The sequence below is a fragment of the Apiospora phragmitis genome (genome assembly GCF_038363925.1).
Source record: "Apiospora phragmitis strain CBS 135458 chromosome Unknown utg000005l:1.0-4161743.0:1.0-4166827.0, whole genome shotgun sequence".
Taxonomy (NCBI): Eukaryota; Fungi; Ascomycota; class Sordariomycetes; order Amphisphaeriales; family Apiosporaceae; genus Apiospora; species Apiospora phragmitis.
Window position 1 is genome coordinate 471,666 of NW_027117403.1, and position 23,050 is coordinate 494,715.

Here is a 23,050-nt window from a genome sequence, read left to right on the forward strand (position 1 = left end):
TTCCCCTTCGATAACAACCAAACGAGTTCTCCGCTCAGACCACTTTCCGCTTTAGGAAGACACACAGTGCGGGCTTTTAATATGCTGACTGTCTCTTAATGTAGTCACTGACGCCTTGGCAGGTACATCACGAAGTACTGTGTCGGTCATCTAATTCTGCACCCCACTTCAAGTAATCCATCCGACTCTAGAGCAGACAATGGACGATAAACAGAACCGTCATCAGCGATTATTGCATGCCGGGCTTACAGTATTGAATAAAGGTCCAACGTGTTGTTAATCCTATTATCTTAAGAAGTCCTCCAAAACCATAAGACTAGGTGCGCAACACCTCTTGAACTTGACGATTTCCAATTAGAGATTCCCCCACGATGCGATCGTCAAATAATAGAGATAAGCGCTGGCGGCTGCCCGCCAAATAGCAGCGCAGCATAGGGGCCTCAAAGTGAATACAGCTTAGCGTCCAGCATCGTCTCTGGCTCCTTTGTCTGCTCCAAACCAACAATAATACAATCCACGTCCAATACTGGATGCAGTTCCTGATTTCCGCCATATCTGGCGGTTCGCTGCTTCTGGAACCATCTGTGACTCATTTCGTTCGAGTCTGACAATGGATCTCTCTGCCCCGCCAAATCTGTTTCGCCACCGTCTTCGTCAAGACTGGCGCTGTCTTGCCTGGTGCATAGCCGCGAAAATGGATGATAAGTTTGATTCGTATCAATATGATTCGTTCGACGACGATGGTGGTGCTGCTTTTGGCTTTCCTAGTCTATCTCCTCAGGCTTTAGTCAATACTCAGCAGAGCTGGCGAGCGTCGCTTGCGCCTTCTAAGGGTTTCGCGTCAGAAGAATCGCTTCAGTGCGCTGATCGCAGGCAGTTGAGCATCGAGCGAGCAACGCTTCCCTTGCTGCAGCTTGCTGACTGGAAAGAGGACGAAGCCTACGATGACGAGCCACCTCGCTATATCCACTACTCGATTGAGTTCAAGGTGATGTACAACAACAGAATCCTTCTAAAGGACACAGAGCCCGACCTTGTGCTGGCGCCGGGCGCCTACTGGCTCAAGTTCTTACAACCAAAGCTGAAGATATTAGTTAAGACGAAGCTCCGAAGAGCTAAGGACTTAGTGCAAATTAATAATACTACTATTATAATCTCTGTGCGAGATCGCTCTGCGCGCGATCTTATTAAATATTTTAGCGGTTTTAATATTAACTAGAGGCTTATCGAGAAGCAGCTTCGAACATGGACGCCCCTCTTTCAAGAAGGGAAGCCACTACGACTCGCGATCGGCTTTACCTACGTAGATGCCGACAGACCGGGCGACGCATCAACCGGGGCCACTACCCGAGGGAGATTATCTGCCACCCAAACAATGCTTGCCAGACGATCAACCCAGCTACACGCTGAAGCAACGACGGGTCAGCAGACCACCTAGAACGAGCTCTACGAACGAATGCGATACCCGGGACCTCTCTGCCATCTCGGTCCATATTGTTAGCGTGACAGCGCGAACAGCAAACACTACAGGCTACGTACCCATCACTTCCGAAGCCTGATTCGTCATATCGAAAAAGGTCACCCTATTAATTGTCACGACGATGTGCCCGATTTCCTTCGTACCCAGCTCTATGCCGAAAAACAGCAGGATGTAGAGCGCAAGCAGAAGCGGAAGCGCGATACCTCTCCCCGAAATCTTCCGTCTATCCAGATTACCAATATCTTACCTGGCCAGTTAAACGGACAAGCCTTGGAGGAATATCCAACCGCCTGTTCTAATCCTATTACTATCTACGGCTCGAAAGATAGAGCCGTTAAGAGATACTGCGAATAGCAATATACGAAGGTGGACGACATAGGACTGAAGTTCGAGTTTCGGAAGGCTCGAGATTTAACTCTAGCCGAGGGTTTAGACCTTGAGCAGCTACACGAGGATCAGGATTACAAATTCCTATTAGACAAGGGTGTAAAGCTTGGTATCGCCAGACGCTTCGTTCGCGATGTTAAGATCTAGGCTAGTCCGTTAAGTGACGAGTAACGAATGATGAGCGATAAGTGATACATAATAGAATCGTTTCTATTTGCGTCTAATATGTTTTCAAGCTTCTACGGTTCTTCAATAGACAGTCCTGCATGCCGAAAATGTCCCTCTGCACTTGACCGTCTTAATCCTACGACGTCTATACACCACTTTAAAAAGATAATAAAATCCTACTGCGAGTTGTACAGGTGACCGTGTCGTTTAATAAAGGCCTTGAGCTCGGCAAAGAACTCTTTAATCGGATTCAAATCGGGTAAGTACGGCGGTAGGAACAGAAGCTTAACTCCGGCATTATCACATAGTCGTTAGATTCTATCAGGCTGATGAAACGGTGCGTTATCCATAATAAGAACAGACTTCGGCTCCGGCCACCTCCTACATAGAGGCAGAAGCTCTTGAATAAAGTTATTAAACGCCTTACTATCCGTAAACCCCTAGAAGATACGCGAAAACATAACGCCATTTTATGTATAGGCCGGCAAGATCTGATACTTACGACCACGGTGGAAGCGTGCTGTTTATACGGGTGCTACGCTTTAAGGTGACCATCCGGTTCGTCGGAAGCCTGCACGCTTGTCACAACCCGATTCGTTAATATACACTAGGTGGTAAGAGCGGAACTCGGATAGAGCATAGCTGTAAAAGTCTCGTAACTCGGCATTTCGTTCTTCGGTAACGCGTCGGGTAGTTTTCTTAGACCATCCGATAGACGCGAGGGCTCTGCTCACGCTCATTTTCGTCACCTCGACGTCGAACTCGGCCGCGAGAAATGCGACCATCTCGTCCTGGTACATCTCGGGCCTCTCGATCAAACGATCGCATAGAGCGTCAAGTATCGGCGGCGTGATGGTTCGAGGTCGTCCGACAGCGTTTCGAGGCGCTCTGGTGGTGCTAAAGCATCGCAGGTTCGCTCGGATCGTACGAATGGAACGTGTGCTATACCTAACGGCTTCCGTAATCTGTTTATCAGCAAACTGATTACTCTCGATCATGGCTTGGGCGCGTTCGTGTGTAGCCTCTGCCAGGTTTGGGGCTATTGATGTCACCTTGATGGCGGATGCGTAGATGGCGGTTGGTGTCTTTGTTCTGGGTGTTTCAGGACAAGAACAAAGGCACGCTTAGGCCACCTGCCGCCTAAAAACCCCGCCACGGGACGACAACCCCTCTAATACCTGCCTGAGAAGGCTGCTGCATTGCGACTGTTCACTAGACATTATAACAACAGGCAAAACTCCTGCATCTACCAGTTACATCGCCATACGCACCCAACGTCAGACGCATGAAAGACGACTCAATTGGCACGATGTGTAGATCCCGTGACTGGCTCAGCCTTATCACAATTACCCCGACAATGGGCGCAATGTGTGCCTTGTGCTGGACTTCTGTTCAGCAGGGTTGGCTCAGCTTACCTGGCTTTTTTTGGATAACCTAGTCTATTTCCCTGCTCCTCTACACTTCAGGCCATCCCTATAGACGAAGATATTCGCGACCTTCCAAAACATCGGTTCCAATCCTTAAAGCCAGCCTCTCGTCTACTATGCGACTTCTACAGCGACAAGCGGATGGCAAGTTCACCCTTACCGAGGTGTCCCTTACCGAGGTGTCCCAGAAGCCCCCGAGTATGCGATACTTTCGCATACCTGGGAAAAAGGCGAGGAGGTCACGTTCGAAGACGTCATGCAAAATAGGGAACTCGACAAGATCAACAAGAAAGGCTACCAGAAGCTCGAGTTCTGTTCAAGGCAGGCTGCCGACGATAATATTCAATACTTCTGGGTGGACAGCTGCTGCATCGACAAATCCAACGCCGTTGAACTCTCAGAGGCCATCAATTCCATGTTCCGCTGGTATCAACAGTCGACTAAATGCTACGCATACCTTGCCGATGTTTCGAAAAGCATCGATATCGAGACCGACGAACCATCGCGATCGACGTGGAAGCTCTCTTTCCGAATGAGTAGGTGGTTTACCCGAGGTTGGACACTCCAAGAGCTGATTGCGCCGACGTCGGTGGAGTTCTTCTCACGGGAAGGCCAGCGCCTAGGCGACAAAAGATCACTTGAACAATTGCTCATCGACATCACGAACATCCCCGAACCCGCCCTCCGAGGAAGTCCCCTTGTACAGTTCAGTATTGAGGAACGTATGTCATGGGCAAAAGGCCGAACGACGACGCGCGAAGAAGACATGGCATATTCTCTCTTTGGGATATTCGGCGTTTTCTTACCTCTTATATATGGCGAAGGGGCGCAGAGTGCGCGGTCGCGTTTACGCAGGGAGATATCTACAACTCAGGACTCCCTGGTGAAGGTGCTCGCGAAGTTACCTATTGCAGAAGGAGCCGCCTTCGACTCGCATGCCGAAGAACACAATGCGACCTGCCTCCAAGACACTCGAGTCGATCTCTTGCGCGAAATCGACGAATGGATTCAGGATCCGAACGCTGAAGCGATGTTCTGGCTCAACGGCATGGCAGGAACGGGCAAATCCACCATCTCACGCACCCTAGCGCAAACTGCCTCCACCGGCGGGTTCCTTGGTGCTAGCTTCTTCTTTAAACGTGGTGAAGGAGACCGTGGCGGCGTGTTCAAGTTCTTTCCTACCCTGGCGGCGCAGCTGTGTTCACGGGAACCGGCTGTTGTACCCTATATTAAGGCTATTATCGATTCCGATCCTTTAGTTTTCGGGAAATCGATGCCAGAACAAATCGAGAAGCTCATACTTCAACCGCTATTGAAGATTTCAGGAGATGCATACAAGGACCGCGCTCTTCTGATTGTCGTCGATGCCCTTGACGAGTGTGAGCACGAGGAGGATGTAAGACTCCTAATTAACCTGTTCTCGAGCTCGAAAAGAATACAGTCGCCACGGCTCAAAATCTTCCTTACCAGCAGACCGGAGCTTCCTATTCGTCTTGGCTTCACTTCGATCAAGGGGGCATACCAAGACCTTATCCTTCACGAGGTCGCTACATCCGTGATTGAGCACGACATCCAGGCCTTCTTCAACAGTGAGCTCACGCGAGTAAAGAATGACTACAACGCTTCCGTGGCAGAAGACCGACATATATCATCCGCTATATGGCCAAGCGAAGATGACATGCAGATCTTAGTTAAAATGGCGGTACCGCTATTCATCTTTGCCGCTACCGTTTGTCGGTTTGTCGCCGATCGAAGACTCGGGGACCCTGCAGGCCAACTACAAGAGATCATAAACTACCGGGCGACGGCTCAAGACTCTCAGCTCGAGGCGACATATATGCCTGTATTGAACAAGCTCCTCAGCGATATGTCAGGCGAGCAGAGAAAGCACATCGTTAAGCGGTTTCGATCGATTGTTGGGCCAATTGTTATTCTCGCTGAACCCCTTACCCTAGCTTCCTTAGCACGGCTACTAGGTACGCCTACGAGCACGATTGCTAACACTTTAGACCTACTTCACTCCGTTCTCAGTATCCCCGATTCATCGGAACAACCGATCCGACTACTGCATTTATCCTTCCGCGACTTCCTTCTCGACCCGGAAAAGCGAGAGAACAACCTGTTCTGGATTGATGAGAAGGAGGTCCATCTTCGGCTAGCTACGGAATGTCTGCGAGTCATGAATAGCTCGCTGCGGATGGATATCTGCCAAGTCCAAGCACCATGGACAGCACTCTCCGAGATCGATACTTGGCAAATCGAGAAGCACCTGCGACCAGAGATGCAGTATGCCTGCCGCTACTGGGTTTACCACCTAGAGCATTCCAGCACACAGCTCTCCGATGGTGAAGAGGTGCACAACTTCTTAACCCGCCACTTCCTCCACTGGCTAGAATCGCTCAGTTTAATGAACAGAGTTTCAGAAAGCCTAGAGATTATAGCCACAATAAGAGGCCTCACTGTAAGTTACGAATTTATTCGTTTCGTTAGGTGGCTAACACCCGTTTAAGTCAAGTTCTGCTAAACAACTCGACGCTTTCTTCGACGATGCGAACCGCTTTATTCTCGTTAATGTTTCTTCTATCCGGGTTGCCCCTCTTCAGGTCTATTCATCTGGGCTTCTCTTCGCCCCAAAACAAAGTGTGATCCGTACTGCATTTGAATATGATATTCCACAATGGATAAAACGTCGGCCGGAGGTCGACGACAAGTGGAATAATTGCCGCCAGACGCTCGAGGGCCACAGCTCTTCGGTCAACTCGGTGGCATTCTCGCACGACAGCAAGCTGGTGGCGTCGGCGTCGGAAGACGAGACGGTCAAGGTCTGGAACGTGCTGACGGGCCAGGAGTTGCAGACGCTCGAGGGCCACAGCCTCCGGGTCAGCTCGGTGGCGTTCTCGCCCGACAGCAAGCTGCTGGCGTCGGCCTCAGACAAGACGGTGAAGGTCTGGGACGCCGAGACAGGCCAAGAGTTGCAGACGCTCGAGGGCCACAGCCTCCGGGTCAGCTCGGTGGCGTTCTCGCCCGACAGCAAGCTCGTGGCATCGGCGTCTTGGGACGGCACGGTCAAGGTCTGGGACGCGCAGACAGGCCAAGAGTTGCAGACGCTCAAGGGCCACAGCTTCTTTGTCAACTCGGTGGCGTTCTCGCCCGACAGCAAGCTGGTGGCGTCGGCGTCTTGTGACAAGACGGTCAAGGTCTGGAACGTGCTGACGGGCCAAGAGTTGCAGACGCTCAAGGGCCATAGAGATGTTGTCAACTCGGTGGCGTTCTCGCACGACGGCAGGCTGCTGGCGTCGGCGTCTTGGGACGGCACGGTCAAGGTCTGGGACGCGCAGACAGGCCAAGAGTTGCAGACGCTCCAGGGCCATAGAGATGTTGTCAACTCGGTGGCGTTCTCGCACGACGGCAAGCTGGTGGCGTCGGCGTCGGACGACCGCACGGTCAAGCTCTGGAACGCGCAGACGGGCCAAGAGATGGAGACGCTCCAGGGCCATAGGTATGGCGTCAGCTCGGTGGCGTTCTCGCACGACAGCAAGCTGGTGGCGTCGGCGTCGGACGACCAGACGGTCAAGGTCTGGAACGTGCTGACGGGCCAAGAGATGGAGACGCTCAAGGGCCACAGCGAGTGGGTCAACTCGGTGGCGTTCTCGCACGACAGCAAGCTGGTGGCGTCGGCGTCGCGCGACCAGACGGTCAAGGTCTGGGACGCCGAGACGGGCCAAGAGTTGCAGACGCTCAAGGGCCACAGCGAGTGGGTCAACTCGGTGGCGTTCTCGCCCGACAGCAAGCTGGTGGCATCGGCCTCAGACCATAAGAACGTGAAGGTCTGGAACGCGCAGACGGGCCAAGAGCTGGAGACGCTCCAGGGCCATATAGATGGCGTCCACTTGGTGGCATTCTCACACGACAGCAAGCTGGTGGCGTCGCCGTCTTGGGACTACACGGTCAAAGTCTCGGACGCGCAGAGGGGCCAAGAACTGCAAATTACCCATATAGGCACTACTTCCTCTACATTATCATTTAGCCCGGACTCTTCATCTATTCTCACCGAAGTTGGTGCTATTCCCGTTGGTAGCCAACCTAGCCAGCCATCACCTCCACCGCGCAAGATTGCACGCCTCGTCTATGGTATCAGCGAGGATCACAGCTGGATAACTTGGTATGGAGATTATCTGTTATGGTTACCGCCTGATTTCCGGCCAGTATCATCCGCTGTTGCCGGTTCTTTGATTACGATCGGTTGTGCTTCGGGGAGGGTGGTTTTCATAGAATGCGACATGGAAGGGGTTAGGAAGCAGTGATTCTTGTGCAATTTCTATTTTAGGGCTTCTACTCTTTATCTTTTTTTTTTACTACCTTTAAAAATGGAGGGTTCCAGGGAGCGTCGTTAATTTATAGACCGCTTCGCCTTCGTTAGGGACCAGGAAGATTCTAGACACAGGTCCGAAATGAGTAATATTTGTTGCCACCGTAAAGCAGGAGGGGTATATGCCAAGTCTATCTAGTGGCGCCAGCCCTCGATCAATCGATAGAATTGAAGGGCATGCAGTCTTCTTCGTGGTGCTCTATATGGGATGCTAGAACATTCCTCGAAACTGGGTTATGTACCTATGCTTTTAAGGTAATGCCTTCTTGTGGTTAATGAGGCAAGTGTCTCGTGAGTGATTACCTAAGAGCCTATATAGGATGACAGGTACATGCCAAGCCTTGGTAAAGTACAAAACCAGACATCTGGTCAGCGGGTAAGCGTCACTGTGCACCTTTCCTAAAATAGAAAGTGGTCCAAGCGGAGATGAATTTCTCGGCCCCCCAGCGAGGAAGCCGATTTCGTTACCTTCTGTAATTCACCAAGTCCTTGTAAGTGAAGCAATGATACAATAGATAATGATGACACCCAGCGCTTCCAAATTCGTATGCGCTTACAGAATGGCCCCCACTCAGCAGGGTGGAGGATAAAGTCAGCACGGATATTGACTACATATTATAAACACTCTGGTTGAGATGTGGTGGGTAACCTTTTTCAGACATCCAACACCCAGTATGCATGGACTGTCTTCAATGTTGAATCGTATCCTAGCTACAAGATTTTCATATTGATCTCGATTACTTACAGCAATCAAAACCATGGCAGCAACTCGCTATGATGCCGTTCTCGATTTCTTTGCCAGCCAGACGGTCTTCCTGACCGGCAGTACTGGCGGCCTCGGCGGATGCATCTTGTACAAACTAGTAGTCACCCTGAAAGTGGCCAAGGTCTTCGTGTTGGTGCGCCACGATGCTGAGACGGCCCGGCGCAAGTGGGCGGCCAGCATGGGCATCAAAGCAGACGATGTCTTCGCGAGCGACAGGGTAGTCCTCCTTGCGGGGGACTGCACAAAGCCACGGCTCGGTCTTTCGACCCAGGACTACCTGACCATGCAGAAGAGCGTGTCGATCATCATCAACGCCTCGGCCAACATCAACTTCAATGACCCCCTCGATAAGCTTGTCGCGAGCAACTGCCTGTCGGCGCTCGAGGTAGCGGCACTCGGCACGGCCATGCCCAACCTCCAGCGCTTCGTGCACATCTCGACCGCTTACGTGAACACTTTTCTGGACGACGGACTGATTAAGGAAAAGGTTTATTCGTTCGGCAATCCAGAATCCGAGCTCCGGCAAGTGCTCAGGGGTGAAACGCCTGAGCGGGTCCGGTATCATGCGTGGCCCTATGGCTACTCGAAGTATCTTGCGGAGCAGCTCCTGGTCCAGCGCTTTTCTCAGCTGCCCTTGTTGATTGTTCGGCCGTCGTCTCTGGGCCCCGCCTTGGACGCGCCATTTCCCCAGTACATACCCCAGGCGTCCTGCCCGCTGTCGAACATGTACGCCAGGCTGATGTATCCCACAGGGGGCGTCAACACATGGCATGTGCCCGACGGTATCACCTCAGGCTCCAACATCCTGGACGAGATCCCGGTGGACATAGTCGCCAACATGATGCTGCAGCACGTCTGCCGTGGCACGGCAGGTGCCGTCCATGCGGGCTCAGAACTCTATATCCTGCGCACGCTGGACCATTTCCTCGCTGACGTGGACGAACACGTTCCCGACGAGTGGAGGAGGAAAATGGCGAGGAACGTTTTCACGTCGGATCGGTCGCAGAAGGAATGCAAGATTACCAGGTTCTACCGAGTTGGCACCCGAGACTGGTAGTTCTGCACCCTGCGATCAGCTGGTCTGGATTTTACCGGCCTTTTAGGTTTATCGTTATAAGGCTATAACCCAGACATATATATCCGGGATAGATTAACGCAGGTTATAAGGAGCGTGCCTAAGGACATGTTTCGCGAGAGCGAAGATAGAGGGCCCCTGTTTAAGACGTCTAGGCTGTAGCAGATCCTAAGTAAGCGTTCCGTGGTAATAGCTAGTCACGATAGCCTTGTAGAGGTATATAGGTTTACTTTACGTTCCTTAATAATTCGTTATAAATAAAAGATATTATTATAAAGCTATTATAAATAACGCCGTATCGCGTGGTTTATATCGTTATTAAATTCTTAATTAATTTAATTTCCGATACGCTATATAATCCGGTATATAAATCTATCCCTTCTAGTTTTTACCCCCACGTTATCCTAATACCTATCCTGTTTTTTATATTTAATTATTAACCGCTTCTCGTTACCGTCGCGTTAAGGATATTACGACTCGTTAATTAGGCTTAATCTTATTATTAAATAAAACTAACGGATATTTAAGTAAATAATTTAGGGCATTCTTAATATTCCTTAATTAAGGGCTTTCTAACTGGTTACTAGGTGGGAAGACTTCCCGCTAGAGTGACTCGCCTACCTGCCTATCCTTATTTTCTATAGCCTTTAACGCCCTAGCCAGGTTCTTAAATTCGGCGCACACGCTACCTAAAGACGCCGCGGCGCTTTCTATATAAGTTACTGCGGATTCCAAATACTCCACCATCGTGGCGTCCAGATCCGCCTTCGACACATGCACTAGAGCCGCCAGCGCACAGGCCGTCTTTTCTCCGTCGTCGACTGGGTCGGTCGGGTCGCTGCCGCTGTCAGCCTTAGGGGCGGGGAAGAAGATGTTCGGCATGGTGATGGTCTAAAACTTGTGGGCGGGTTCGCGGGTAGGAAGAGGCGGGCTAGTGTCCACGACAACGGCGGCGCTGTGGTCTCTGCCCTCCTTTTAGGTGCCTGTTCCATGATGACAGGGCCGGGCCAAGGGACGTGTCTATCCGGCACAAGCGCCTTTGTTTCGCTTACAAGATCATCGAGGCTGTGGATACGCTGACTTGCCAACCAAGATGTTGGCGCCAAGACCGGCCCGATGCACTAACGATACGCTACGGGTCACTTCAATTCCACAGTGGGGTTTCGATGGCACTTTGCTTTCAATTTAGGATGTAATGTCCGGATGGGGACCCCGGATACAGGCTCCGGGCCTAGTGCAAGTGCCCCGCCCGAAATAGCCTCTCTAGTCCCCTACTTGATCTCCACCTATGCAGTGACATCCTTCCAACGCCGATCATACACGCGATGGCTACCGCACACCACTGTCTTCATCCTCGCCGCCCTTTAGAGCAGCGTCAAGCAGCTCCTTTCTGCCCTGTCGTTAGCGCAATAGTGTATACAGCTCCCTAGAGACGTACAGAGTCTTCGCGTTCGCCATCGACGTTTCCTCCTGTTTCTCCCTGAGCAGACGTTAGTGGCTGTCCACCCTCCAGAGTCGTCCGTACTTACGATGCATCCTTCAGAGCCTGGAGTATCTGGCCTACCATGGATCCAAGCTGTTGCGCTGTACCCTCCACTGCTGCCAAGCGACGCTCGTAAGAGTCGTCTCGCCCCTTTCCACCCCCGGCGCCTCGTTTCGTTTGATACAGAGGTTTACAAAATCGGTGTCGCGCGCACGTACACAGGAATTGTTTGGGCACGGGCCATGTCATCCATTTCCGGCGCTGACATGCTAAGTGCTGTTGCCTGATGTATAAACGTGGGACGTCCAGTACTGTACATAATAATAGACTCTCGTATCCGGTTTTGGAATAAACGTTGTTATCGGGCGCCATTGTTGGTTATAAATAGATATAGTAGGATACTTACCATAACTAGAGGACCTGGCTGTCTCAGCACTGTTTTAACTACCGTTAGCGCGATCACGTGCACGTGCCCACCCAATTCAGTAGTAGAGCTGCCTAGAGAAGACTGTTTCAGGCCTTTGCTTATGGGCATGTGCCAGCTAGTAGGCACTAATAAAGCCATAGCTATGCTTTTAATCGTGGTCTATCCGCTCTTCTCCTAAGAATTAATATATTTATTTCTATATTATTATAGCGCCGAATCTCGCCGAATTTCAATATAACCAAATACGAGATATAATCGAAGGCGGATACAAAACTAATATAATCGTTAAAACCGTCCGATATAACCCCCGAGCTATTTAAAGGATCCGATCGAAGCTGCGATACTTTAGCACCACCAAAGCACCCCCGAACGGGGTCGGACGTTATCGAATTATTACGCCGCCTATATTAAAAGTATTATTTAATTACTTAATCGAAAAGCCCGAAACGTACTAAAACGAGATAGCGATATACCTATTCGACGAGTTCGATATAAAAATAACCGTCCTATATATTAATAAGGCTTTAACGTCGGCCAGCTAATTTAAAAAAGTATCGCGGCGTATTATATAAAAGCGGAATAAGGATTTACGAAACTTTTATTTATATAAATTATCGGCCTTCTACTTATATTATTTAATTTATATAAACGAGTTTAAATATAATAATCGTATTAAGTTCCGGCGAACTAAATAATTCTTTTATAATACTACGCTTATTAAAATAACTCGGTTTTACCGTAATCGTAAATACTAAATCTTACCGGCGTATTTATAAAACGGTATTAAGCTTATCCGTATTTACGCCGGGTCGATTAATATAAATATTTTCGAAAATTATATCGAATAATTATTATAATATTACGGCAGGTGGCCGAAGCTAAAGTCCGTCCTCGTTATAAATAATACTTTTTTCTATTATTTTGTCCACATTAATAAATTATACGAGGATACTAGCGTAAAGCTTCTCTATCTTCCCCCGTACTTACCGGATCTAAACCTGATCGAAGAGTTCTTTATAAAGTTAAAAGCCTTTATTAAACGAAATTAATAATATTATAATAATAACCCTAGATCGGACTTTATAACTTTTTTAAAATAATACGTCGACACGGTAGGTATAAAAAAAGCTAGTACCCCGGGCTATTTCCGGCATTTTAATATTACGATTAAAGAATTTTAAAAAAAATCTATTCTCTACTAATCTAATTTTATAACTTTTTTTAAAAATTCATATTATATTAATATTAAACTAATTAACTTATAATTTAATATTACGAACGAATTTATATATAACGCCCCGCTTTACACCGTTCTTAATATAAAATTCGATATCTTATCTTTTAAATATAATTTCTAAATCTAAATACTCGTCTAATATTAGCCTATATACCTTTTAATACTCTATCCGAGTAGAAATACTACTAAATCGGGATTATTACTAATTTATATAACTCCTAATTATATTATTAAACGGTTCTAAAATTTAAAGTTTAATTTTACGCGCTCCACTTCCTATAAAATCCGGCTATAATCTACCCGGCTATATATTTAAAACCTGCGGAAACTACGTAAAGAGCACATTAATAATATTAATCGGCGGACAGCTCGATACGGATAGGGTTCGCCGCTTCCGTCGGCGCTCTACGTCCTACTACACTTCGGCATAAATCTATTCACGAATATCTTCGGGAACGTCGTCGTAACTCTATAATAAACTACCGGTCTATACGAATTTAATTATACTTTCTAAATAATACGTCCTTAACTTATAATACCTCTTACCGATATTATCTATCCAATAATACGGGCCTAAATTACAAAATAGCCTAAAATATCGTATAAAATTATAAATATACCGCCATACGGACGGATTACTTATACTACCCTCTTCGGCCTCGACTTCCACACTTTGCTACGCGAGCATCTCTTAAGTGGCCGAAGAATACTATCGTTTAGTACCTCGCCGGGAAGCGTTACCCAGGGTGCCTCCTAGCTCTATATAATCAAACCTCATATTTATTCGGAGCTTCTTTCCCACGCGTAACAAGTAGCTCCAAGCCTGGAGCTAAGTCTCCAGTACTATCTAATCAATCTCGAGTCCATTAAAATACAAATAGAGGTTATACCTCTATACGGTCGGTTACGGATACTATAACGGACGTATTATCAGGTCGAAGAGCCTTATTAAGGAATTTCCTTACTAATAACTTACTCAGCTTCTCCTATAGTATCGTAACCCAGAAAGTGTAAGGTAGTATTGCTAAGTTTAGCTCCGTCTGCTTAGCGACTTGTTTATTATTAACAAATACCTTCCACTCTATCGTATAAATGATTTGCGGCGTATCGTTCTCTAGTTATAAATAAGGTTGGCGCGGTTCGGTGGAAGGTCTCTCGCTTTGCGTCTCGATTTCGTCGACCCGAAACCTATCGGCGTCGAATTGTGTCTAAAAATCATCATGCTCTAGATACGAGTCTTATTGGAAAACTTAGTAATAGCCAATTATTCTAAGGTAGTACTTACTCAGCTCGTGCTCGTCCTGTCGATATGCCATTGCCACGGCGGCCGTAGTAGTCTTGAATCAAATGGTGTACAGCGCCAAGTGTGTTCAGGATGCTGCCTTGAGTCATGTTTCGTCCCACCAGGCTCGGTGCACAGACCACGTTCGGCGGTCAGCGTCCAGCGTCTAGCTTGTGGATATCGTCTTGAATCCGCTCCAGCAGATCATTTTGCACTTTCTCGGGCCGTCCCTTATTAATTAATCCACATCTCTTTTAATAATAGCATCGCCGGCATAGCAGAACCTTAGCCCATCTACGCTGTCTTGGAAAACCCTGCATCATGTCAACCTGGTTGGTACAGTACCCGGTGCACACGACTTGAGGCCGCCGACAACATGACCTCTGCATCAGCTTGCGACCGGGGCGAGGCTCTACAGCGAATCGCATCGATGCCCGCGCGTAAGCCCGAGAATCGATCTCAGCCGCACCAGGCTGTCGCGTACAGCGACCAAGACTGAGCAAGTCGCCATTCATATCCCTCCTTCTGATACCTCGTTCTTTCATCTTCAAGATTGCATCATCACAAATCGCAGAACACAGTCACTTGCACCCGAGTATCTTGGTCCAAAATGCCTTCGAAATTCAGATGGCCGAAGCTATTCCCGTCCAAGCGATCAGACAACATCACGGCTCCGTCCGAAGTCTCTACTCCTCCCCAGATCTCCGCTCCTCGTCCACAATTATTAGCAACCACTTCCACCGTGCCATACGGACTAGAGGTGATTTTCGAGGGCGATCACCCTGCAGTGGAGTAAGTTGCTTCCGTGCGTCCCTAATGTGCCTCTATTTTAGCGGCTAACGACCCTACGCCCCTACCTAGCATTGTCGCAGTCCATGGCCTCAACGGACACCGAGAGCAGACCTGGGTGGCATCCAATAACACCCACTGGCTTCGCGACCTCCTCCCCGCCGATATCCCAAATGCGCGAATCATGTCCTGGGGCTACGACGCGAACACCCACAGCAGCTCTGGTATAAGCTGCCAATACCTGTACGACCATGCCCGCAGTCTGGTGTCGGATCTGTGCCGGAAGCGGCAATTGACAGATGTGAGCCAACGCGATTCAATACTATACTAGGCTGGGTTATACGACTAACGGGGACCAGACTACGCAGCGTCTGATTATTTTTATCGCGCATAGCCTTGGCGGAATTATCGTTAAGAGTGTAAGTGATCTTCGACTTAAAAGAGTCCGGTCGCTAAACCTCACAGGCTTTAATCCACTTAGACGCCTCTCGTCAGGGCGCATTGCCAGAGCACCGCTCGATCCGACTCTCTACGTTCGGTATCATGTTCATAGGCACCCCACACTAGGGCGGCAATGGCGTGCAGCTGGGCAAACTGCTCGTCAACATCGCCTCCCTCTTTGTGCCAGCTGACGATCATATCCTCCGTCACCTAAAGGATGGTTCAGAATGGCTGCAGCAGCAACTGGGACAGTACGGACCGATCAGTAGAGACTTCGTAACGAAGTTTGCCTACGAGGAGTATCTAACCCGTACGGTACTTAGTATAATTACAGTAAGTAATTGCCTCTTTTAATATGAGCATATACTGAAATAAACTAGGTTATCCCTCGTGCGTCGGCCGTTATGCCCGGACAGGCAGACGCTGAGCTAATCGTCATTCATACAGACCATAGCCACATGGTAAAGTTTGTTTCGAAGGATGACCCCGGATATCAGGCGGTCTCGGGAGATATGCAGATTATGATGCGGAATGTTATTGCCAGCATTCAGTCTCGGTGGGAGGCAGAGACCAGAAGCAACGAGGGTACGCACTGTAAATAAGCCCTATACATGTATATACTTACCGAAATCCCCAATAGCGCGCGAAGGAGCTCGCCGTGATCGATTCTCCCTTTCTCTTGACCTCTCAGTCGTTCCTACTATAGAACACTTCGTCGCAAGGACAGAAGAGCTCAAGAGCCTCCATGAGATCCTGGAGAAGCCTGGTAGACGTCGTCGCACCGCGGTCGTATACGGACTGGGCGGCATGGGCAAAACCCAGCTGGCAGCCGAATACCTCAGGCAATACCAGTCCGACTACTCCGCCACGGTCTGGCTGAATGCGAGAGATGAGACCTCGCTGCAACAGAACTTTGTGCAAGTTGCCGAACGACTACTTCAATTGGATCCACAACCCATCTACATCAAGTTGGCCTTGGACAGCCGCAAACCCCACGAGATCACTACTGCGGTTAAGAGGTGGTTCGATCAGCCCCAGAACGACCGCTGGCTTCTTGTTTATAACAACTACGACGATCCCAAGCCTAACAACGTCCGCCAACGAGGAACAACGGCCGATAACAGGACAGAGAATGAGATGGAGGAAGATGAGTCCAAAGCAGACATGCCCCGAAAGGAATACGACATTCGTCCCTATTTTCCCGCTTCCGACCATGGAGCGATAATTGTCACTACTCGATCATCGGTGGTTCAGTTTGGAAAGAGGGTCCGGCTTGCGAAACTGAGAGACCTCAGTGATGGCCTACAAATCTTGGCTTCTACATCACATCGGGATGATGTCGAGAAAGGTAACCTCACTACGTCCATAAAGACAAGATCACGGCTAAATTCCCACCTTTAGACCAGGCTGCAGTTGAAGTTGCCAAAAGGCTTGATGGGCTTCCGCTTGCTCTCGCGACTGCCGGTGTCTACCTGTTCGACGTCACAACAAGTTGGGCAGAATACCTCGAGATGTACCAAAATTCGTGGTCACGGCTACAACAGGGAAGCCCAGACCTTCCGGCATACGACAGCACCATGTACGCGACCTGGAATATCTCTTTCGCGCGTATTCAGAAACAAGACCAAGCCGCTGCGAAGCTCCTCGGTATGTGGGCATACTTCAACAAGGACGACCTATGGTATGAGCTGTTGCACCAAGGAGGGTCAGGCATCCCGAAATGGCTTGAAGACATGACGGAAGGTAGAATCACCTTCGACAAGACGATGCGAGTGCTCTGTAGCCACGGCCTGGTGGATGCAAACCCAGCAACGAGGGAATGCGGGGCGCAGTCCCGCGGGTATAATGTGCACGGATGTGTGCATTCTTGGATGCAACATATATTAAATCCGACCACTAACCTGGAACTGACAAAAGCGGCTATACGATGCGTTGCGAGACATGTGCCCAGCGAGACAGAACGAGAGTACTGGTGGGTACAGCGACGATTGATTCAGCATGCCGATCATGGGTTGAGCATGATAGGGCCGACCAATGAAATGGATAATGAAGCATGGGCTTTTGGGAGTCTAGGGAATCTCTACAAAGACCAAGGCCGGTTAGTTGAGGCCGAGGCCATGTATCAACGGGCGATCCAAGGGAACGAGAAAGCATTAGGAGCTGATCACACATCGACGCTCGACATAGTCACCAATCTGGGTTTTCTCCACACATCCCAAGGACGGTTAGACGAGGCCGAGACCATGTACCAACGGGCGCTCGAAGGGTACGAGACAGCATTAGGAGCGGATCATACGTCGACGCTCCGCATAGTTAACCATCTAGGCCTTCTCTATGTCGATCAAGGACGCTTAGACGAGGCCGAGACCATATACCGACGGGCGCTCCAAGGGAACGAGAAAGCATTAGGAGCTGATTACACATCGACGCTCGACATAGTTAACAATCTGGGTCTTCTCTATATCGACCAAGGACGGTTAGACGAGGCCGAGACCATATACCGACGGGCGATCGAAGGGTACGAGAAAGCATTAAGAGCTAATCACACGTCGACGCTCCGCACAGTCACTAATCTGGGTTTTCTCCACGCATCCCAAGGACGGTTAGACGAGGCCGAGACCGTGTACCGGCGGGCGATCGAAGGGTACGAGAAAGTATTAGGAGCTGATCACACGTCGACGCTCCGCACAGTCACCAATCTGGGTTTTCTCCACACATCCCAAGGACGGTTAGATAAGGCCGAGACTATGTACCAACGGGCGATCGAAGGGTACGAGAAAGCATTAGGAGCTGATCATATATCGACGCTCCGCATAGTTACCAATCTGGGTTTTCTCTACGCATCCTAAGGACGGTTAGACGAGGCCGAGACCGTGTACCGGCGGGCGATTAAAGGGAAGAAGAAAGCATTAGGAGCTAATCACACGTCGACGCTCGACACAGTTAACAATCTGGGCCTTCTCTACATATCCCAAGGACGGTTAAACGAGGCCGAGACCGTGTACCGACGGGCGATCGAAGGGTACGAGAAAGTATTAGGAGCTAATTACACGTCGACGCTCCGCACAGTCACCAATCTCGGTATTCTCTACGCATCCTAAGGACGGTTAGACGAGGCCGAGACCGTATACCGGCGGGCGATCGAAGGGAAAAAGAAAGTATTAGGAGCTGATCACACGTCGACGCTCGATACAGTTAATAATCTGGGCCTTCTCTATATATCCCAAGGACGGTTAGACGAGGCCGAGACTATGTACCGACGGGCGATCGAAGGGTACGAGAAAGCATTAGGAGCTAATTACACGTCGACGCTCCGCACAATTAACAATCTCGGTATTCTCTACGCATCCCAAGGACGGTTAGACGAGGCCGAGACCGTGTACCGGCGGGCGATCGAAGGGTACGAGAAAGCATTAGGAGCTGATCACACGTCGACGCTCCGCACAGTTAATAATCTCGGTATTCTCTACGCATCCCAAGGACGGTTAGGCGAGGCCGAGACCATGTACCAACGGGCGCTCGAAGGGTACGAGAAGGCGTTAGGAGGCGATATGGTGAAAACCTATCCTCCTGCACTTAATACTCTAGAAAACCTTGGGGATTTGTTGCAAAAGCAAGGTAAAGTTGAAGGTGGGAAAGGATACTACGGTCGCGCTGAAGATGGTATACGGATCGTCTACGGGGAGTTATGTTCTACCTTTTTATATATCTATAGTTTTATATTTTAGGTAGTATTAGTCCACTTAAGCGAAGCATAGTAGAGATCTTCGATGTGCAGTCGCAGTGAAAATATTATTCTTGGGCTATCTCGAGTTATGTCGCGGCCCTAGTCGTACAAGGATTTCGCAAGATTCGGTGCCATTGTCCAAAATTCATAGGCTGGACGTTGGGAAAGCCCAGTTCAGAAGGACTGTACTTCTTTTTATCTGTGCGCACTTGCACGTGATTGCATTTGCCGATCCAAGAGAGTGCCAATTAAGCATACAATCCCTTTGCAACCAACAATGACGCCCGACAAAGTCAAATCCAGATATGGACGCCAGAGTTTGTCATCATGTACAGTACTGAATGATCCATGCCGGTACATCAGGCAACGACGCTTGGAATGTCAGCGCCGGAAATGGATGACATGGCCCGTGCCCGAATATATCTTATATGCGTGTGTGCGACACCGATTTTGCAAATATCTGTAACCATGATGAATGACAAGAAAGTTGAACTGAAAAGGGCGTATGTTCGGTGTTGACAAGAAGGTGTGGGTGATCATGCCGAATTTATGATTGGCTGGCAGCGACTAAAGGCCGATTTCGTCGTCCGCCGTAAACGGGACACGGAAGCTTCCAGCAAGGATACAGAGGTTTGCAAAATCGGTGTCGCGCGCACGTACACAGGAATTGTTTGGGCACGGGCCATGTCATCCATTTCCGGCGCTGACATGCCAAGTGCTGTTGCCTGATGTACAAACGTGGGACGTCCAGTACTGTACATGATGACAGACTCTCGCATCCGGTTTTGGAACAAACGTTGTTGTCGGGCGCCATTGTTGGTTGCAGATGGATATAGTAGGATGCTTACCGTAGCTAGAGGACCTGGCTGTCTCAGCACTGTTTTGGCCACCGTCAGCGCGATCACGTGCACGTGCTCACCCAATTCAGTAGTAGAGCTGCCTAACAGTTCTTACCCCTCTGATGAACACACCCCTCAATGCACCACCTAAATCGGCAATTTAACATCAGTCTGAAATAATAACACCAAACTTCATCAATCAATCAATTAACCACCAATAAATATAATTAACTAGTTAAAGCTGGAATTCAATGCACATATCTTGGAAATTAGTATTCTTGACTTCCAGCGCTGTTTTCCGACTGGAAGTGCCGGTTTTACGCTCCCATAGCTGAACCGCCTCGTCTTGCTTCTGTTGAGCCCTTTTAATATTAGGAAGGTCAGAAAACACCTGATTCGGGTTCGTCTGAACCGTCGTACGTACATCAGGCCGTTCAGCGTCCAATCTTCTCTGTATAACCTCCATTTTATACTCTAATTCAGCTATCCTGGTAGTGTTCCTGTCGATAGCACGGCCAGCCTTCTGAAATAGTACTCGAGCCGCCCGGTCGAACTGAACGTTGTTCTGTTGTTGAGCAAGTCTGACCAACTCCTGTAAGTCAGCCGACTTCCTGGGGGTCGTAAACACCATGTCGGTGTTTTCCTCGCTGTCAGGCTCCTTTTCAGCCGGTTTAGGAGGGTGAGGGAGCCGGCTCTCGTCCTCCATGACCAAGTCAGGCTGGAAAGGGTATATACCGGTGTTTTTCCAGCCGGATTCGACGTTGTGACGGCTGAAGGCCTTCTCTGACGCTCTCTGATAGCAGTCTAAAAACCATCTTTTATATATCGGCGCCGTAGCGTACTGGGTCATAAGCTGCCTTGTCTCGGTTGTATAGTATAACTTTAGGGGCCTAAAAGGACCGACATCGCATGGTTGGAGCTTGTCTGATGTATGGGCCGGCAGGTAAAGGAGATAAACCTTGCTCGTATACGCCGTCCACATGAACTTCTCGCTAATATGTGTCCTGTGGCCATCCAGGATGAGCAACCTCCATTGATCAGGGTCAGCCGGCGCTGTTTCCGGCAGATATATCTCATCCAGCCACCTTTCAGCTATCTGGGTGTTACTCCAGCCGCTGCTCGTCGATGTGTATTTCCAAGGGGTGATTTTAGGGTTAAACCACTGAGCCTGGACCGTCTGACCGGTAAATATAACAGCAGGGGTCAACCGCCGGCCGAGGGCTGTAATAGACTCCAGAATAGTGACCCAGGACGTCGACTGACCGGTCTTTCTGTACACCCTATTGGTCCGCGAGGTCCCTAGGACCGTTGAATTGTCGGACTGGCCTTCCTGAACCCCTACTTCATCCATGTTGGCTTCGTTCGCCGGCTGGATGTTTTTACGAGCTCGTACGGCCTGGAGGGACCGGTAAAAGGCCGGAATCCCGTCGGCTCGCACCGTTTTTACTCTGTCAGGGTGGACAGCTCGACCAACTTTAGTCCTGATATCCTTATGCCGACGAATGAAGCCTTCAATCCAGTTCCTTCCCAACGTCTCCGAAGGGCTCCTGGACTGAAGGACGCGCTCGGCGAATCCGGCGGTGTATTTCTTGCTCGGAGCGCGTCCAGCTGCTTCCTCATCGAGGATCCAGGCAACTATGAAGTCTTCCTCGTATTTGGTGAGCTTCTGACGCCGTTCAGATGCTTCTCGTCTAGTTGGAAGGTTCAGGACGCGCCGTCGAAAGGTTGTATGCACCAGTCCAGTCTCGGACGCGGAATAACGTATTCCACCGCCCTCATTGAACAGAGAAAACGCATCGTTTAATTGGCGTGTTTCCTGCGAGCGAGATGCACGTCTTTCTGGAGCCATAAGTGTGGTGGTTAATTTATTATAATTTTATAAAGTTATTTAATGATGTTGTTGTTTACGTCTAAAATTCCATTTTGGGTGGTGCATTGAGGGGTGTGTTCATCAGAGGGGTAAGAACTGTTAGAGAAGACTGTTTCAGGCCTTTGCTTATGGGCATGTGCCAGCTGGTAGGCACTGATAAAGCCATAGCTATGCTTTTAATCGTGGTTTATCCGCTCTTCTCTTAAGGACTAATATATTCATTTTTATGTTATTATGGCGCCGAATCTCGCCGAATTTCAGTATAACTAGATACGAGATATAATCGAAGGCGGATATAAAACTAATATAATCGTCGAAACTGTTTAATATAACCCCCGAGCTATTTAAAGGATCCGATCGAAGCTACGATACTTTAATATTATTAGAGCACTTCCGAACGGGGTCGAACGTTATTAAATTATTACGCCGCCTATATTAAAAGTATTATTTAATTATTTAATCGAGAAGCCCGAAACGTATTAAAACGAGATAGCGGTATATTTATTTAACGAGTTCGATATAGAAGTAACCGTTTTATGTATTAGTAAGGCTTTAGCGTTAGCCGGTTAGTTTAAAAAAGTATCGCGGCGTGTTATATAGGAGCGGAATAAAGATTTATAAGATTTTTATTTATATAAATTATTAGCTTTCCGCTCGTATTATTTAGTTTATATAAACGAGTTTATATATAATAATTATATTAAGTTTTAGCGGATTAAATAATCTTTTTACGGTATTACGCTTATTAAAATAATTCGGTTTTATTATAATCGTAAATATTAAATTTTACCGGCGTATTTATAAAACGGTATTAAGTTTATTTATATTTACGCCGGGTTAATTAATATAAATATTTTCGAAAATTATATCGAATAATTATTATAATATTACGGTAAGTAACCGAAACCGAAGTCTGTTTTCGTTATAAATAATATTTCTTTTTATTATTCCGTCCGTATTAATAAATTATACGAGGATATTAATATAAAACTTTTTTATTTTCCCTCATATTTACTGGATTTAAACCTGATTAAAAAGTTCTTTATAAAGTTAAAAGCTTTCGTTAAACGAAATTAATAACGTTATAATAATAACCTTAAATCGGACTTTATAACCTTTTTAAAATAATACGTCGACATGGTAGGCGAATAGAAAACGAGCGCTTAAGGCTATTTCCGGTATTTTAATATTATGATTAAAAAGATCTAAAAAAAGTTTATTTTTTATTAATATAAATTTATAATTTCGTTTAAAGGTTTATATTATATTAATATTAAATTAAT

At 48.3% G+C, this 23,050-nt stretch overlaps 5 protein-coding genes across 5 annotated transcripts; 2 read left to right on the forward strand and 3 right to left on the reverse strand.

Moving 5' to 3' along the window:
* Nucleotides 1-8,589: 8,589 nt before the first annotated feature.
* Nucleotides 8,590-9,654, forward strand: PG994_004214 (uncharacterized protein; the record flags this gene model as incomplete). Its single annotated transcript, XM_066855623.1, has 1 exon — nucleotides 8,590-9,654. The coding sequence occupies one exon, from the start codon at nucleotides 8,590-8,592 to the stop codon at nucleotides 9,652-9,654; it is 1,065 nt and encodes a 354-aa protein (XP_066717790.1).
* Nucleotides 9,655-10,357: 703 nt separating this feature from the next.
* On the reverse strand, nucleotides 10,358-10,554 carry PG994_004215 (uncharacterized protein; the record flags this gene model as incomplete). The annotated part of the gene is given in 2 exon segments (XM_066855624.1): nucleotides 10,358-10,378; nucleotides 10,396-10,554. 2 exon segments carry the CDS (start codon nucleotides 10,552-10,554, stop codon nucleotides 10,358-10,360), a joined length of 180 nt encoding a protein of 59 aa, XP_066717791.1.
* Nucleotides 10,555-11,001: 447 nt separating this feature from the next.
* On the reverse strand, nucleotides 11,002-11,527 carry PG994_004216 (uncharacterized protein; the record flags this gene model as incomplete). The annotated part of the gene is made up of 4 exons (XM_066855625.1): nucleotides 11,002-11,062; nucleotides 11,111-11,152; nucleotides 11,202-11,424; nucleotides 11,473-11,527. The coding sequence occupies 4 exons, from the start codon at nucleotides 11,525-11,527 to the stop codon at nucleotides 11,002-11,004; spliced, it is 381 nt and encodes a 126-aa protein (XP_066717792.1).
* A 2,950-nt stretch (nucleotides 11,528-14,477) lies between these two features.
* On the forward strand, nucleotides 14,478-19,059 carry PG994_004217 (uncharacterized protein; the record flags this gene model as incomplete). The annotated part of the gene is made up of 8 exons (XM_066855626.1): nucleotides 14,478-14,541; nucleotides 14,974-15,191; nucleotides 15,458-15,664; nucleotides 15,712-15,916; nucleotides 15,972-16,679; nucleotides 16,733-18,160; nucleotides 18,182-18,412; nucleotides 18,434-19,059. The coding sequence occupies 8 exons, from the start codon at nucleotides 14,478-14,480 to the stop codon at nucleotides 19,057-19,059; spliced, it is 3,687 nt and encodes a 1,228-aa protein (XP_066717793.1).
* Nucleotides 19,060-20,132: 1,073 nt separating this feature from the next.
* PG994_004218 (transposase) lies at nucleotides 20,133-21,746 on the reverse strand (the record flags this gene model as incomplete). Its single annotated transcript, XM_066855627.1, has 1 exon — nucleotides 20,133-21,746. The coding sequence occupies one exon, from the start codon at nucleotides 21,744-21,746 to the stop codon at nucleotides 20,133-20,135; it is 1,614 nt and encodes a 537-aa protein (XP_066717794.1).
* Nucleotides 21,747-23,050: the final 1,304 nt, after the last annotated feature.